The sequence below is a fragment of the Oryzias melastigma genome, linkage group LG20 (genome assembly GCF_002922805.2).
Source record: "Oryzias melastigma strain HK-1 linkage group LG20, ASM292280v2, whole genome shotgun sequence".
Lineage (NCBI taxonomy): Eukaryota > Metazoa > Chordata > Actinopteri > Beloniformes > Adrianichthyidae > Oryzias > Oryzias melastigma.
Window position 1 is genome coordinate 7,858,263 of NC_050531.1, and position 16,712 is coordinate 7,874,974.

At 37.6% G+C, this 16,712-nt stretch overlaps 3 protein-coding genes across 3 annotated transcripts in view; 1 reads left to right on the forward strand and 2 right to left on the reverse strand.

Moving 5' to 3' along the window:
• Window positions 1-46: 46 nt before the first annotated feature.
• uba5 (ubiquitin-like modifier activating enzyme 5) lies at window positions 47-3,115 on the reverse strand. The gene is made up of 12 exons (XM_024280475.2): window positions 2,851-3,115; window positions 2,677-2,722; window positions 2,459-2,548; window positions 2,248-2,357; window positions 2,080-2,166; window positions 1,925-2,009; window positions 1,165-1,269; window positions 959-1,086; window positions 754-889; window positions 610-685; window positions 421-527; window positions 47-305 (listed from the first exon to the last, which is right to left on the reverse strand). Exons 1-12 carry the CDS (start codon window positions 3,012-3,014, stop codon window positions 228-230), a joined length of 1,212 nt encoding a protein of 403 aa, XP_024136243.1. The 5' UTR covers window positions 3,015-3,115; the 3' UTR covers window positions 47-227.
• Window positions 3,116-3,341: 226 nt separating this feature from the next.
• Window positions 3,342-16,712, forward strand: part of acad11 (acyl-CoA dehydrogenase family, member 11) — a 19,096-nt gene continuing 5,725 nt past the window's right edge. The window contains exons 1-13 of the mRNA XM_024280473.2: window positions 3,342-3,563; window positions 3,654-3,753; window positions 5,095-5,220; window positions 5,396-5,557; window positions 5,626-5,790; window positions 5,855-5,996; window positions 6,064-6,185; window positions 7,183-7,289; window positions 7,501-7,612; window positions 7,863-7,940; window positions 8,924-9,062; window positions 9,222-9,329; window positions 9,906-10,004. Coding sequence (XP_024136241.1) covers window positions 3,442-3,563; window positions 3,654-3,753; window positions 5,095-5,220; window positions 5,396-5,557; window positions 5,626-5,790; window positions 5,855-5,996; window positions 6,064-6,185; window positions 7,183-7,289; window positions 7,501-7,612; window positions 7,863-7,940; window positions 8,924-9,062; window positions 9,222-9,329; window positions 9,906-10,004 — 1,582 coding nt within the window. The 5' untranslated portion in view covers window positions 3,342-3,441. The remainder of the gene's footprint in view (window positions 3,564-3,653; window positions 3,754-5,094; window positions 5,221-5,395; window positions 5,558-5,625; window positions 5,791-5,854; window positions 5,997-6,063; window positions 6,186-7,182; window positions 7,290-7,500; window positions 7,613-7,862; window positions 7,941-8,923; window positions 9,063-9,221; window positions 9,330-9,905; window positions 10,005-16,712) is intronic.
• The window catches only part of ackr4b (atypical chemokine receptor 4b), a 5,636-nt gene continuing 2,469 nt past the window's right edge, over window positions 13,546-16,712 (reverse strand). The window contains exon 2 of the mRNA XM_024280476.2: window positions 13,546-14,949. Coding sequence (XP_024136244.1) covers window positions 13,843-14,943 — 1,101 coding nt within the window. The 5' untranslated portion in view covers window positions 14,944-14,949 and the 3' untranslated portion in view covers window positions 13,546-13,842. The remainder of the gene's footprint in view (window positions 14,950-16,712) is intronic.

Sequence of the window (16,712 nt, forward strand, 5' to 3'; positions counted from 1 at the left end):
AAATATTTTAAATATTCTGGGGAGAAAACATAGATTTTAGAACATATCCATGCATCAAATCATATTTATTAATGCTTTGAGATTTCTGTCGTGATTCCACATGCTGAGTCTTTATTTGCGAGCGCTATTGTTGCATTTTCCATCTTCAGCTGTTAGACATTCATTCTAGATGTTTATCTTTGCACTAAAGGTTACATGGGAGAAAGTCTTATGTTCATGATGGTTGTTTACAGCTTTTTCATCTGAGCCATTAGGTCCTCGAGGCTCTGCTCGGTCTCCTCCACCATCTCTCCACCTGATGTCTCCTAAAAAAAACAAAACAAAAAAAGACGATTTTCAAGAAGAAAATTGCAAAAAGTAGTGATGACATGTTAAAATAAAAAAGAAAAGTTAGTTAAAATTGTAAAAAAAACTGCTAACCTCAGCTGGAATGGTATAAGCCACAGTGATGCCTTCTGGGAGGTCGGGTACAGCCCCTGATGTAGGCTGCAGCTCCTCATCCGTCACTTCTGACACTAGTTCAATTCCTACCCAAAATAGTTTTCTGTTAAAGCCCAAATGAGATATCTATGCACATAAATATGTGACACTTCTGAGTAAAAATCTCACCCCAGTCGTTTTCTTCATGTACAATCTCCTCCTCCTCCTGCACTAACACCTCCTTAGGTCGCTCTGCTTCTTTCTTCTAAACACAGAAGAAAAAGGTTACAGATGTTCCTCATCTTCTCTGCTGAACTGAAGGAGCACTCATACCTTGTACTCCTCCTGCTGTCTCCTGCAGTGGCGGTCGTGACACTGAGGGTTGGCCTTCATGGCCATAGAAGGAAAGAAGTCCTGCATTGCATTGTAGCCCAGATAGTAACTGACCTTTCCAAACCTCAGCAGGTATCTGGAAGTATTAGATCAGCATTTCACACACAGCCTCTAACTTGAAATCCAGCAAATAAAGGCAACCTACTTGAGGACGTTTTGCACCAAGAGGCCTGCAACTACACCCATTGTTGTTGGTAGACTAGCAGCACACACGCCTTCCCGTTTCAGCGTCTTCTCGTCGATGTTGGCAGCCACCACCAGCGGAGGAGCACACTGACGACGGAAAAGGCTTGTTTAGGTGTGAAGTATGAAGTCGCAAATAGACATGAGAAGGGTTGTTGGTGAACGCACAGCAAAGCAGGCCGTCTCCCCGGGGTTAATGAGCTGGATGTGCCCGGAAACGGCGTTCTCACTCACACCAGACTCCATCCAGATCTGACCCAGTTCATTACAGGCCTGAAAGAGGAAAACGTTGATGATAATTTATTTCAGACATACTTTAAAAGGAAAGATATTAGAAAGGGAGTAAAAAGAAGAAAAACAGCCTTAAACCAGGAAAACTTTCAACACCTAAAGAACCATTCAGGTCCATTTCTCACCAACTAGAAACCACAAAAAGTCGGATTTCCCCTTTAAGAAAAATAAGACACTAATTTGTGTTCTTTTATTGTTACTCTTGTAATAAATATTCATGATTTGTTGGCATCAACAAAACAAACAATAAAGAAAATAACCTTTTTTACAAAAATGTAATATTTTGAACAGAGGTTTACATGACTTCCTTTCAAAATAAAATACAGCCAAAAAGTTTATCACACTGTTTGTGGTTCATCTCAGCCAGAAATGTGTAAATCTAACTTAAAAAAAAGAATAAAATCAGCTAATTAAGTGATCCTTATTATATAAGGGAAATTTCAAATTCTTGAATTGGTTCAAAAGTAGTTAGCTTACTTGCTGTTTTTTGAAGTATTGAATATGTACGTAAGATCGATTTATAATTGTTCCTCAAACTTCTGTGCATTAAGAAAAAAATGGTCAAATCAACTGTTTTGTAGTTTCATCAGGAGCAAGCTTTTCTGACAACCTTTTTTTTTTTAAGAGATATACTCACTGTATTGATGGCCATTCTGGCCTCAAAATTGTCTACACAGCTCAGGACCAAATCCACAGGCTTTCCCTCTTCAAGCCCTCCATTACTAGAGAAAAAAAACAAGATTAGATTTTGATTGAGAGTCACAGATAACACATGTAAACAGCAGTGCATACCTGATGCGATCCATGAAATGATTAAAGTTTTCCATTGTCGTGATATTGTAGTTGTGGGTTTCAAACACTACATCTGGGTTGATGTTTCTGTTAGAATACAAAAAAAAAGACGCTGCATCTGAATCACTTCAATGACCAAAAGTGATGAGTGTGTTTATGATGATGCACCTGAGTGTGTGCTCCGCTGCCTCCACTTTACTGAGGCCTGCCTGGTGAGGCTGGAAGAACAGCCGGTTCATGTTTGCAAGCTCAACTTTATCATAGTCGAAGAGGAGCAGCTGTGATGACAAAAGCAGAAGCAGTAGGGTGAACTGACTTTCAAAATAAAAGCATAGGGTGGTTAAACATCCTGTAATATAGAACAAATAGGTTATATTACCTTACCAATGCCACATCTGGTGAGCATTTCGGCTGTGACACTGCCAACTCCACCGACACCGACGACAGCTACTGTGAACGTCCGGATTTTCTGTCAACAGAGCAAAACATATGTTGTTTTGGAGAGGTTTGTGCAAAACAGGTGACTATAAACAAAAGAATCAACATGAACAATTATGTGTGTTGATCTTCTAACTATAGTTTTGCAATAGAGCATACCTCATAATCCTCCACAATCCCCATCCTCTTCAGAGCCATCAGGCGGCTGCAGGAAAAAACCACAGATTAGTTTGTGGTCCATGAATCAGAGACACTAGGCGTTGTCTCCTGAATATACAACAATTTAACACAAAATCCATCATCAGATTTTTAAAATACGGAGTTAAAAGTGACCTGTATGGGTTGGAATCCACCACCTCGGCGCTCATTTTGTCGATTTTCGGTCTGTTCGCCGCATGGATGTGAGCATCCTCCGAGGAGCATTGTTTCTGCTTACATTTGATCAGCTCGTTTTCCAGCTCTCGCACGCGCAGCTTCAGCTCCTCCACCGTCGCCATTACTTGGATAAAATTCCTTTACGATTATTTACTACTATAACAAAAACAGCTAATCTTTAGACGGGATTAAATCCCCTTTAAAAAAAAGTACACGTCTACTTTCCAATCAGCTGTCAGAATGTGTGTTCTTATAAACATCATCCGTGTAGGAACAAATGTCTGTTTGATTATTGTTCCCAATACCACGAGACGCATAAAATAAACAACATATAAAGTAAAATATTGTTTTATTATTTATACTAAATTGGCTGTATTTCTTTACATTTTAATGTTCGGAAAACTTTTTTTTTCTTTTCAATAAATCAATTTTGTATTTAGACGCTACGCCGGTGTGTGCATCTATAATAGATCCGACCAGAAACAGGATTGTGGGAAAACTGTCGTCTGCAGCTTCAAAAATTAATAATTAATCCAGGATAATTAAACCATGGACGACCTGACAACTCCAGTTCGACAGCAACATAAATTCGACGTTAATAAGCTTCAAAAATATCTGTCTGTCAAATTACGGCTGTCCGATAATGGGAGTCTTTCTGTCAGACAGTACAGGTAATTAGCAAAAACTAACCCATTTTGTGATTTATTTATCTAAAATTAAATTTTAGTGCTAATTTAAAAAAAAATCTTAATTTTTTTCAGCACTGGTCAGTCAAATCCAACGTTCTTGATCCAGTCCTCCTCCACCAGTTATGTTCTGAGGAAGCGACCCCCGGGAGAGCTGCTGCCCGGAGCCCATCAGGTCAGGAATCGGACTTTACTCCTGCAGAGGAAACGTTTTGTTTTTGTGTTCAATTATGAATGCATGCTGAACATTTGTTAATCCTGTCCCCTACCAGTGCTGAACTTTAACATCCTGTACTCTGATTTAGTCATTCAAGATACCAAACAATGAGGATATATTTGTAGATCTACAAAAGATCTGGATATTTTGTTTTGAAGGTTGAAATAAGGGCCTCCTGTGGGGAAATCAACGCTTTCGAGTCACTTTGTTGCAGAACGGATGTATTTATAATATTGATTTCATTTTAAAATAGCTAATAAAATAAATGTAACGAAATTGAATAAATATTTTAAGCAATATTGATCAATAAAATCAACAAATTGCTTACATTTCTAAAGTTATTTGTTGTTCTTTGCAGGATTTTTATAAATTAACTTAAAAAAAGGGAGGCAATAATGTCCTTTAACGTATTGGTGTATGATTTACTTTAAAACAACAATTCTTAAAAAATTGCTCTCTCTGATGGTCACATTAACTATTTCTGTGCGCCTCCTAGTGGTGAAAAACAAACATTTTATCACTGTTGCCATTAATAAAATCACATTTTTCACCCGAGTATCGACTAAAATCTCTTCATTGTCGCCTTTTCATCTCACGTTAGACATATACAAACAAACAACAATTTTAATGTGCAATATGTAAATGCATTATTTAATTGCCAATTCAGGTTTGCCATTTGAAAATTAATTTTGCAATGTATGGGTCAATGTAAAAAAATACTAAAAAAATAAAATATTAAATAAAAACAAAATGATTTCAATAAAACCTTGGACATGTTCTCCCACAACATCCTGTAGTGCTGCTGGTTATACCACTTGCTCTGTCTGCACAGCTTTGTTCTGTAGGTTCACACAAGTATTATCCTAATTTATCATAATATAAACCATAAAAACTTTAATCTGATCTAGTAAATGTTACGAAATACATAAAGCGTCTAGTGTAGTCTTTTAGTAATGTGTAGTAATGTCTTTTGTCCAGCAGGGGGAGTAGCTGACCCAAGTCAGACCACATATTTGGCATTCTTTAAGAAGTGTTAAAACACTTTACAGGAAAAAAACTTTTAAAAACACTTTTTTAAAAAAAATAATCAAATAATAATGGAAAAAAAACTATTGTGTTTATTTTATTCTTAGTCTGGTCTGACACTTTTCCCAGCTCAAATATAATGAAACACTATTTATAAACAGCATTTCTGTTATTTAAAAATAAAATAAAATAAAGCATAGTATTGCAAATATATATATAAAATATGATTTAAATAAAAGTGTTTCATTTTTTTCTTTTTTTTATTGTGACCAGGTTAACAGGGAGTACCGCGTGCAGAAAGCTCTCTTCTCGGCTGGTTTCCCTGTTCCACAGCCGCTCTTGCATTGCACAGACACTTCCATTATCGGAACCGAGTTTTACGTAATGCAACATGTGAGGGTAAGATTGAACAACATCATTTATTGCATCTAATGTGAAACTTTTTTTCTGATTTTTTTTTTTAGTTGAAAACCTATGCTATTTTACCCCTAAATATTTATTTTTATTTTTTTCTGCAAAGCAAATGTTAGTTTGTATCCAAATGTGCTGCTGTCCATCTGTTTTTGTTGGTCAGGGTCGCATATTCAGGGATCTGCGCCTGCTTGAGGTGACTCCAGCAGAAAGAAGTGCTTTATATGTGGCTGCAGTGGAAGTCTTGGCAAAGCTGCATTCACTGGAGCTGAAGTCGCTGGACCTGGAGGGGTTTGGGAAAGGCCCGGGGTACTGCAGGAGACAAGTGAGATCCCACTCAGAAATCTAGAATTAAAAAATGTTTGGATTTCTAAGAGGTTTTCATCCCTGAAGGTCTCCACCTGGACAAAGCAGTACGTCGCAGCCGCACACAGAGACATTCCAGCCATGAACGAGCTCTCCGATTGGTTGATGAAAAATTTGCCGGACAAAGACGATGAAGTCACGCTTGTCCATGGAGATATGCGACTCGACAACTTAGTATTTCACCCAACAGAGGTACGGATTTTGCAGTTTGAGGTGGGTTTTTGAGGATTTCCTTCACAGTGTTTATCGTCACCAGGCTCGTGTGATTGCGGTGTTGGACTGGGAGCTCTCCACTACAGGCAACCTGCTGGCTGACCTGGCCTACTTCCTCATGCCTCACTACATTCCAACAAATTTCAGCATTGGCAACATAATAAACACCTTTAAAGGAATAGAAGGTAGACTTAACGATACCCTTGAATTATAACCTGACAAGATTTACTGACCACCTGTTTTTCTGAGCAGGCCTTCCAGCTGCTGCCGACCTGATATCCATCTACTGCTCGTGTCGAGGAACTCCGACGGCTCTGCCGCATTTAAATTTCTACCTGGCTCTGTCTTTCTTCAAGATGGCATCGATTTCACAGGTCTTTACAATGCTACGTTTATTATTATGATAATGTTTAAAAACATTCACACGATAGTGATTCTCCTGCTCCTTTCTCTATGTTTTTTGGCAAATAAAAACTAACATTTTCAGAGATTTCAGCTATCTTGGTATTCATTAACTTTATATTTTTTTAAATACTCATTAAAATATGCCCAATAGGAAATTAAAGAAAAAGTCTTCAAATTTTAAGTAGATTAACAACAGACCTTTCAAAATATTCATGAGGTATGTTTTGAATTTTTTATATAGTATTTGTCAAAAAATTTAGAATTTAGCTAATATTTTAGCGACATGCCAACATTTTTGGCTAATTTGTTATCTACTGGGGTTTTTAGGTTAATTTAGAGTTTAGCTTGTATTTTAGCAACATGCTAACGTTTTTGGCTAATGTTTTATTTACTGAGTTTTTTTGTGGGCTAATTTAGAGTTTAGCTTGTGTTTTAGCAACATGCTACCATTTTGGCTAATGTTTTATCTACTGAGGTTTTTTGTGGGCTAATCTAGAGTTTATCTTCTGTTTTAGCAACAGGCTAATATTTTTGACTAATTAAGTTTTTTTTTTTTTTTTACTAACTTAGTTTATTGGAGAATTTTTGCTAAATTTAGCATTTCCTAAGGTTTTCTGGGCTAATTTAGTTTAGCTTATTTTCAAGCAACATACTAAATATTTTTGCAAAACTGACATGTATTAGGGTTTTTTTATGCAATATTGCAACAAATGTTTCAGAAATTAAGATCAACTTCTGCACTCTTTCATAGTTCTTACACAAAATTTCCAGTCATTTTTTTTTAGCAAATTTAACATTTTGCAAATAGCTTTTGCATTTTCAGCACATCCCTTCAGCAATTAATGTGAATAATCTCAGTTTACTGCATTCACACTAGCATCATTGCAGGTAATGCAACTTTTCTAGTTATTATTATTATTAAATTCATTTAATTAACAAAAAAACAATTTTTGTTTTTGGTCACAGGGGATATATGCTCGCCACCTGCTTGGAAATGCCAGCGCTCCCAACGCTGCTCAGTTCGGCCAGAGCGTGGAGCCAACCGCTCAGATCGCCTTGCAGCTCGCTAAAAGGTTCAACCCCAACATGCAGAAATTGTTATCTTCATTCACTTATTTATTTTTTTATTTTTTTTACCCACTGGTACTGAAAGTTTATTCTGAATCTGACTTGTTATCCAAAACCTCCTCAAAGCCAGTACAAATACTGACGGAATTTGGCACCCAAGTGGTATTTCCTGTGTTCCATCCAAACTTTTAACATCTGAGGTGTGTTTAATGCCAGCCCCCTGGAAGGTCCAGCTTCAGAAAGCCTGTTCCTCCAAACAGCTAAAGGGCGGGCTGTTCTCCAGCAGGTCAAAGACTTCATGCAACAACACGTGCTTCCTGCCCAGGAGGTAGGTGCTCACAGCCGACAGTCTCTGCATAATAGATCTGCCTGCTCTGATTAGCAGTTAGCGCAAAGGATGTGAGAGAGCAATTCATTCATGAAATCAGGATTAAAGAATGAAAACAAAAAGGTCTCTTCTGTTCTTTGTGTTTCTCTGCTTCAGGAAGAAGCACAGATTAGATGACATCATTTTAGAACAGATAATCAGTGTTCATCTTTACTTGTTTTATGTAATGAAATGTTTTTTTTCTTTTCAGGAGGTTACAGAATACTACAGTAAGCACGCTCAGTCTCCACAGAGGTGGCACACACCTCAAATAATCGAGGATTTAAAGGTAAGTAAGGTTTCTGCTTATACTTGACAGACATTTTTAGGACTGAATACACCAAAACACATTTTTTGACAAATATTTTAGTTCCTCCGTATTTACTTACTTTATCTTAAAGTCAGGAAAGATCATTTTGGCGATATATCGCGATATGTTTTTTGGCGATACTTGTATCGATTTAAAATGCCGACAAAATGATGTTTAATTAATTATTTATGAGCATCCTTCAGCATCTTTTGTTTTCCCTACTGTTCAGATTCCTGAACTGTGTAAATACTAGATTTAGCCATGTTGGAAATCAGGGATCTGCACACTAAAAGAGCCATTTGTGTCTGTTTCCTACTAAACAAAAACCAATGAGAGCCACCAAGTCCCACTTCACCATTTAGAAAAATACACTTTATTTATAATTTTGCCATCATTAAATATTTTATTTACAACTTTAAATTTATAAAAATACATTATAACAATGTCCTATGTTTCTGTATTTCACTTTTTTTTTTCTGAAAGCGTCGCATATAAGTTCCTTTCAAAATAAAATAAACCTTTTGCTTAAAAGAATCTCTCTGTTGGAGCAGATTTTGCAGAAGTCAAACATGACATTTTGTAATATTATGACTCTGATTCGCCCTTATCCTTTTTTTTTTCATTTATCTATGGAATATAATTATAGATGCAGAATTTTGTTTAAATGTCTACTTTGAAAATATAAACGCAAATGACCAAAACTATTTAACTAAAACAAATAAACCAAAACAACACACCATTTAAAACAAAATTAAATCTTTAACTTTTTTAAGAAACCAAAGAGCCACAGTTAAACAGCACTTTAATTCCTTAATCTCATTGGTTAAGGCACATTCATTCTATTGTTTTCTTATACTGAAAATAATTTTTCTTCAGAGTGGATCATGAAATATTTCCTTCATAAATAATACTTTGTGTGGTTTCTGTTGGTGCGTGCTCTTGACTTTTATGTCTTCTTACAGGCAAAAGCCAAAGAGGCGGGGCTCTGGAACCTCTTCCTTCCTGCTGTCAGTGGACTCAGTCAGCTGGACTACGCTTACATCGCCGAGGAAACTGGGCGCTGTCTTTTTGCGCCTGATGTCTTCAACTGCCAGGCTCCTGGTGAAACATTTTTCATTAAAAAACGTTGACAAAAACAGTAAAATATAAGTGAGGGAACAAAGCACAAATATTTTGTTTTAGTGGTAGGAAAGTTCCACATTTGTTACCATATGTGGCTTAATAATGAGAACGTGACACATTTCTGATGTTTGTCCACAGACACTGGAAACATGGAAGTGCTCCACATGTTTGGTAGTGAGGAGCAGAAGAAGAAATGGCTGGAGCCTCTGCTCAGAGGAGAGATCCGCTCCTGCTTCTGTATGACAGGTACCAACACTCAAACAAAACTGCAGCAATTTCCAACATCAGAAATACCACAATTTAAAAAAAAAAAAAAGAAAAGTTTGTTTTCCATTTTGCACGTTTGAGGTCACAAATTGCCGGATTTTCGTGCGATCCTTCACCCTCTCTCTCCTCATTTGCAGAACTGCTGTTGTTTAAAAGGAATCCCTCATTGCTTTGTTGTGGTTTTCTCCTTCAGTGACATTTATGGTCTCAAACAAAACAAGCCGTAATGAGTTCAGCTGCTACCGACGCAGTTAAAAACGTTTGGGTTGGAAGTGGGACCTGTTAGCAACAGCAAACACACAATTCCAGACGGGTAATTCCTTCCTGTTTGGTTCCCGTGTGTTGCCAGGAAACAGTCTACTTGTGTGTTTTGTAGACACACATGGCAGCAAGTTTTGACTTTTGTCAGCAGTTTGGTCATTTTAGTACCTTGTAAATGAGAAAAAATGTTAAAATCTTTAAAAGAAAAGTCTTGTTATCCCCAAAACAGCTGCGATTTGCAAATAAATTGGCAGAAATTGTTGCTTTATTGTCAAATTGTGCTTGATTTTCCAGAGCCTGACGTTGCATCCAGCGATGCAGCCAACATGGAGTGCAGCATGCGCAGGGATAAGGACAGCTACATCATTAATGGCAGGAAATGGTGGACGAGTGGTGAGTACACGAGATGTCATCCAATCCTTTACACTTCATTTAGGAGTGAAAACATAACAGGAGAGCCAATAAACCTTTAAGACGTACTTTTATTCCCTATTACCATGTTTACTTTAAAGCATCTATTAAAGGAGGAAAGTCATAAATGAAGGAATTCTTGTAAACGATCAAACCTGCAAATGTTATTGTTTAGTTTGGCACTAAAAGGGAGGAAGTTTATTCAAACAACATGTTGGAGCATCGGAGTCCTGATGGGATGTCCATCAGGACAAAGTAAAGCCCGGATGACTCATCCAAAAGGAGTTTTAGAACATAAACGGTCCAGAATACTCATGAAAATCTTGAATCTATTTCTTTTTGGTTTTGGCTCGCTAACAGGCTGAACCAGTATGACTGATCGTTTCCAAACACTCTACAGACACGATTGGGTTTGTAAATGTACAAGAGTGATGAGTCAGTTATTAAAAAGAAAAAAGAAAAAAAAGTTTCATTTTACTTAATCGTTTTGTTTACTTTTAGCTTATCTTTAATTTGTATCATAAAATAATTTAAAATCTGATATTTTCATTGTGGTTTGATCAAAATCAGATCAGTTTAATTTTGTTTACTCTAACAAAAGATGGTTGAAATTCCGTTTTGGTGCATGGTGTTTACAGAACCCCCAGAGCCTTCAGGATTCCTGTGATTTTTGTCTGGCAGTCATCTGTAGTTTGACTCTTCTTCCTCTTTGAAGTGAAATGTTCCACCATCTGTAGCTGTGAGGAACAGATCTTTGATAGGAAAGAATGTGATAATGGCCATTCTGCTGCTTTTAGTTGCTATCTTTCCTTTTTTTCTACCGTGGAAACCCTTTTTTTTCCTGGTGTGACTCAGAATATCCATAGTCTCACTGCACTTGACCACAAAAGCAGAAGTAAACGGAGATTTTTGTTTGTTTCGGTTTATTTAGAAGGTTTTACGTTGTCATGAGGCAACCGTTCTTTCCATTCCTAAAAAGACGTGTTTGGAATGTTTCCAAAACTCTGGGGGTTTGTGTTCGGAGAATTGGGGCTTTTATTGTGAAATATTATTTCTCATACTCAAAAGAAAAAGAAAAAAAAAACACTCTACCAAAGGATTCCAAAAATAAATCTGGTTTTGTCCTTCCTAAAAGTTATATATTTAAAAAAAGTTTTTAATGCTAATAAAGTTTTATTTGCATTTTAGGTTTTAAAAAAAATCATCTAGAAGCAATAATGAGTCCAATTTATTCAATTTTTCAGTTATAAAATTCAGGTGAATAAATTCTAGATGAAAATGAAGTATTTCCACAGAAGCTCAATGTTTATTTATTTTTAAATAAAATGTTTTCTTAATAAGAAACCAGAAAATTACAGGAAAAGTCGAATGGATTTACAAGTAATTACAGAGGAACTCGTCCTGCTGGAAAGAGGTGGTTTTTCTGAGGAATTTAAATCAATGCCGCCACCTCATTCTGCTTTAGCGCCAAAATACCTTCCTGACACCGTAGTTGAAGATACCTTTTTAAACTTTAGCTTTCCCTAAAATATTGTTTATATTTAACTAATACAACAAAAATGTAGTTTTACTGACATTTTTCAAACTGGATTTTCTGCTGTTCTTGAACTAATCCAGTAAATCTTAAACTAAACATTCCTATAATCTGCAATATTTGTTGTTTTCTTCACTTAAGATGTTCGATTCAAAATCATATCAATCATTTTCATAAATGTTGTTCATCCGTTCATCACTTTGGGATAAAAATATGTTTCTCCCAGACCTGCTGTTTTTAGTTTTGTGTTTTTGACATTTAAATTTTGCATCCGGACCCACAAAAACAAGCACGATGAAGAGTGTTCTTCATTAAGACCCATTTTGTGTTATTTATGGGAAAAAGGGTAAAACCAAGCTGAGATTTTTTTTTTTTTTTTAATTCCCAAACATTTCCTCAAACTGTGAAGTATCGGTTTCATTGTGTTCCTAACAGCCTTTTCCGGAGCCGTTTGACTCCTTAGGAACAAGTTTTGCTTGGTTTCTTGTTTTGTTTGAGTACTTAATTTTTGTTCTTTTTTTTGTTAAGTTTTTACTTGGAAGCCGAGCTTTATCAGACACTCCTGGTTTACATCAGTGCTGAACGGCACTACAGTGGAATCCTGCTGAAAGGGCAACACCCTAAGAGGACCGGTGTGTTTTATTTATTTTTTTTTAAGGAAGTTCCTGCTGGGAAGCTTTGATAAATAATGCTGAGCTTTCCTCACCAGTTGAAATAAGTAGTTTGTTCAACTGTGATCAATTCAACATGTCCTGAAAATGTTCCTGTTTTTAGTAGGAATTAAAAGAGTCAGGCGATACGATACGTAACCGATACATGTCTCACGATACAATATGTATCGCGATGTATCCTATAACTGCGCCAGAACAATATTCCATGTTTTTTTAAGATTATGACTTAGAAAAAAACTCTACCTGAATATTAATACGTCTTTCGCTGTAATAAAATTTAAGGCTGCAACTGTATACAAGTTGGTTTTAACCAAGCAAATTCATGGTGCTTTACTTTTGGCAAATTAAGAAAAAAAATGTTTAAGTCTGATTTCCACAACAAAATATTTAAAAAATAAAATCAATGTGCATTAACCAATAAGGTTCTAAAAGTATGATCAAGGAAATAAAGTACTGGTTGTTTTAGTGCCGCTACGATTAGTCGACTAGTTGATGAATAATTAGTCCTTTCTTTATTTTTTTCTCTCTCTTTTTATTTTGAATGCACACTCTTTGACACATATGCACAATAATGTGGATCAGTAGTGATGTCACAGGAAGTTAGGGAAGACTCAAGGACCATAACAACACGCGAGGATTCTGGTATGTTCTTAATAAATCTCATTTTGGCAAAATATCCTATTTACTAATGTAAATTCTCTGGCAAAAACATGTAGAAATGCTAACTTTTCTGCATCGAGCAAGAACATCGCGCAGTTTGGGATTCTAGCATCACAAAATGCACTTTTATTATATTTGACTCCGTGAGACCAAAATGTATCGTTTGTGAAAAATAGTTCCTTTGTTTTTAATACCAGAAACAAATAAGGGAAAGAAGCTGCATGATTTATTTAAGGTTTAATAAACAATCATCTAAATTGTCTTTAGTTTTAGTTAGTTTAAAGCTAATGGTGGGTAAAATGTGTGTTTTACATCCAGTTTACTCATGACCAGATTAGTCGACTAATCAAAAAATATAATTAGTCAACTATTGAAATAATCGTCCTAGTTTATTTCCAACATGGTTAAACTTTTCATAGTTCTTAGAGAAATGTTCAGTCTTTTAGCAAATTTAACATTATGCACAAAGCTTCAGCATATTCAGTGACTACTTTAAGCAAAAAGCTTTCCAACTAGCATTATTGCAACTTTTCTAGTTTTTTGTCTGTTTTTCTAAATTTCTAGATTTCCTGGTATTTCATTTTCCTTTTATAGCTCGTCTTTATACCATCTTAAAAGACGTTTAAAATTCCGATTAGTTTAGCTACAACATGAAAAAGTCGAGACATTCTTTTTTTTTATTTATGAAAATACATTAGTATAAAATATGCATATAAAATCACTGTAACAATGTTATACATAGCTGACAGTTTGATATTTGTGTTTAAAGTATATAAACATTTGATCAGCAGACAAGCATGCAAAGAGCTCATAAACCAGGACTGATAACTTCCTCCTGTGGGGCAGCGTCCAGCCTTTAGATCCGTTCCTGCTGCTGGGGTTTGTTTATTTGTACCAGCAGGTAACAACAGTCAGGTGATTCCTATCGCTGTGTGATGTTACATAAAACAGGAGCTTAGATCGTGAAGGTGCTGGTATCTTGATCGTCTGATTCGGACTGGGAGTTGTTTTGACTCTGCGTGCGGAGAGCGATCTCCACCGCCGGCTCCTTGCTTTCTGGTTGCGAACGCTTCCCGAGCCGCTCTCCGAGGTGCTTGGCGGCTTTCAGGACGTGACTCCTAAAGGAGGAGCCGATGAAGGCGTAGAGGAGCGGGTTGATGCAGGCGTGCGTGAGCGCCAGGCTCTCTGTCACTTGGAGGGCGTGATCCAGACCTTTGCTGACGTCGCAGACCGTCACCAAGACGTAGATGATGTCCAACGCCCGGCACAGCTTCACCACGTTGTAGGGCAGCTGGGTGAGCAGGAAGACGGCCACCACCACGAAGAGCACGCGCAGGGCTCGCCACTTCCTTTCTCTTCTCACCCCGGGAATTCGACTCAGCGCTCGTCCCATCAAAGTGTAGCAGACGATCATGACTGCGAAAGGCAACAGGAATCTGAGAATCACCTCCAGCAGCTCCAAGGCGGCCTTCGCAGGCCGAGCCATGCTGCGCGGGTAGATGGGCGTACAGCTAGTCCTGTGATGGGAAACCTTCACCTTGGAGAAGATGAGCTCAGGAAGGCCCAGGAAGCTGGCCAAAGCCCACAAGGCGAGGCACACCAGAAGCCACCGCCTCCTCACCCTCTGCCCCGTCCCAGCTCGGCCCGTCGGGTTGTGCGTCACAGCCCGGTAGCGATCCACGCTGATGCACGCCAGCAGCAGCATGCCGCAGCTGAAGTTCGTGCTGTAGAGGAACGATGTGATTTTGCAGGCGGCTGAGCCCAGCGTCCAGCCGTGGACGGCGTCGGCCGCCCAAAACGGCAGCGTGAACAGCAGCAGCAGGTCCGAGATGGCCAGGTTAAGGATGCACACGTCCGTCAGGGTTCTCAGTCGCAGGCGGGACGTGTAAACGACCACCACCAGCGCGTTCCCGGCGAGGCCCACCACCAGAGCCAGCGCATAGATGATCGGAAGGAAGACGCCGCCAAAGGAGCGCACCGTTTCTTTGTCACAAACACCGTGCTCGTCGTTATAGTCGTAGCTTTCATTACTGTCTCCGTATTCATAGTCCTCCATTTTCTCCTGCACGGAAAATAAAAACGGAAAACAAATTTATGAATACTTTTGATCAACTGTAAACGCGTTCAGTGGAATTGTCAATTTTAGCCATAATCGAAAAACCTGTAATTTTCTAGGACAGTTTCTACACAATTCATTAGAAATTAACCTCTGAGTTGTGGGCGGGACCAATGGCGTTGAGCAACCCCGCCCCCATTCTCCAGAGCTCAAACTCGGAACAGGGAGTTTGTGACCCGCCTAACATATTTTCTACGTCACAGATGCACCATTTGTTACAGAAGCTGAAAACTGCTTCCCTTGCTTTTCTTTTTTTTATCATTTTCATGAAAGCGAACTTTGTTTTCTGGAGAAACAGATAATAAATCGTTAAAACGAGTTATATTGTTAAACACAAACTAAAGAGACTTAAAAAATAGTCTCGGCGTCTCCATTCGGTAAAAGGAAAAGGGGACGCTTCATTCTTGATTATTTCGTTATGATGAGAAAACTACGTTTCTTTTCTCAGGACGTTTTGGCTTCTGGAATTTTTTTCTTTTTTTTCTTTTTTAGTCTACTCCTGATTCACAACAACAGAAGAAATATTTAGAAATGCCATTTTTGTGCTTCATCTTCTTTATATATGTCCTCTAGAGGAGTGTAGTTTCAGAGTTTGGCGATACGATACATATCCCGATACGCGTCTCACGATACGATATGTATCGCAATATATCCCAAGACTGTACCAGAACAAATTTTCACTTTTTTAAGAGTTTGACTTAGAATATTAAAACATCCTTTATTGTGATAAAATGGTAAAATTAATTTTATTTATTAATCATATCTTATAATCCTGGCAGCAAGGAGGAACTGAGTTTCATCCTGTAAGTAAAAAGTAAGTAGTTCATGTCTCATAACAACAAAAACCACGAGGCAGACTGAACATTTAACACAAGCAGTTTCCCACGAGATCTTGTTGTTGTTTTGGTCGCGGTGTAGAGCAGCTCAAAGTGTGCGGTGCTGCCAACAAGCGGTCTGGTATTTAGGTGGAAAAAAAAGTAAGACGCTGAAGGACGCTCATAAATAATGAATGAATTACTATCTTTTCAGCATTTTAAATCGATACAAGTATCACCAAATGAAAGATCGCGATATATCGCCAAATTGATTTCCCCTACACTCCTAATTTCCTCCATAATTAGTTTAAAACACTAAAAGCAGGATTTTTATCGGAGTGGATCTTTAATCAGAATTTGTTTTTTTTCTCTAATGGATAAATACTTCTCATGCCCCTGTTTATTTGATAAATAGGAGGTGACGCGGGGAACAGGAACTGAGCCTCAAAGGAATTTCTCCTGCATGGTTTCCCCAACAGCTGCTGGTTCCTTGTGAGTGGGAGCTTGAATAATCAGTCAGCTTCAAAGGGGGAAGAAAAACTCGTCTGTATCCTGTGACCATATTTGATCCACAGACTTCACATTCATGTATTTATTTCTGTTATCATAAAGAAGAATTAAGACTGAAATGTTCTTTTTAAAGATCTGATCATCTTTTGATCTATTTTAAAAGTGCGGTCTTTTAATCATGATTATGTTTTTTTTGAGCCAAAAGTAAAAAGGTTTTTTAGGACATAGTTTCTGCAGAGCACCAATAGTTTATTGGAGGAGTGTCAAAAATTCAATTTTATTTATATAGCCCAATATCCCAAAACAATTGTCTAATTTGGCGTAATCCCAATACGATACGATACATATACCGATATGTGTCTCACGATACAATATCGCGATATA

Excerpts from the sequence above, each read along its gene's own strand:
- uba5 (XM_024280475.2), bottom strand. The coding sequence starts at position 3,014 with ATGGCGACGGTGGAGGAGCTGAAGCTGCGCGTGCGAGAGCTGGAAAAC. Across the intron at positions 2,167-2,247 it reads GCAGCGGAGCACACACTCAG|AAACATCAACCCAGATGTAG; the intron begins GTGCATCATCAT and ends GTATTCTAACAG. Across the intron at positions 1,270-1,924 it reads CCAGAATGGCCATCAATACA|GCCTGTAATGAACTGGGTCA; the intron begins GTGAGTATATCT and ends TTCCTCTTTCAG.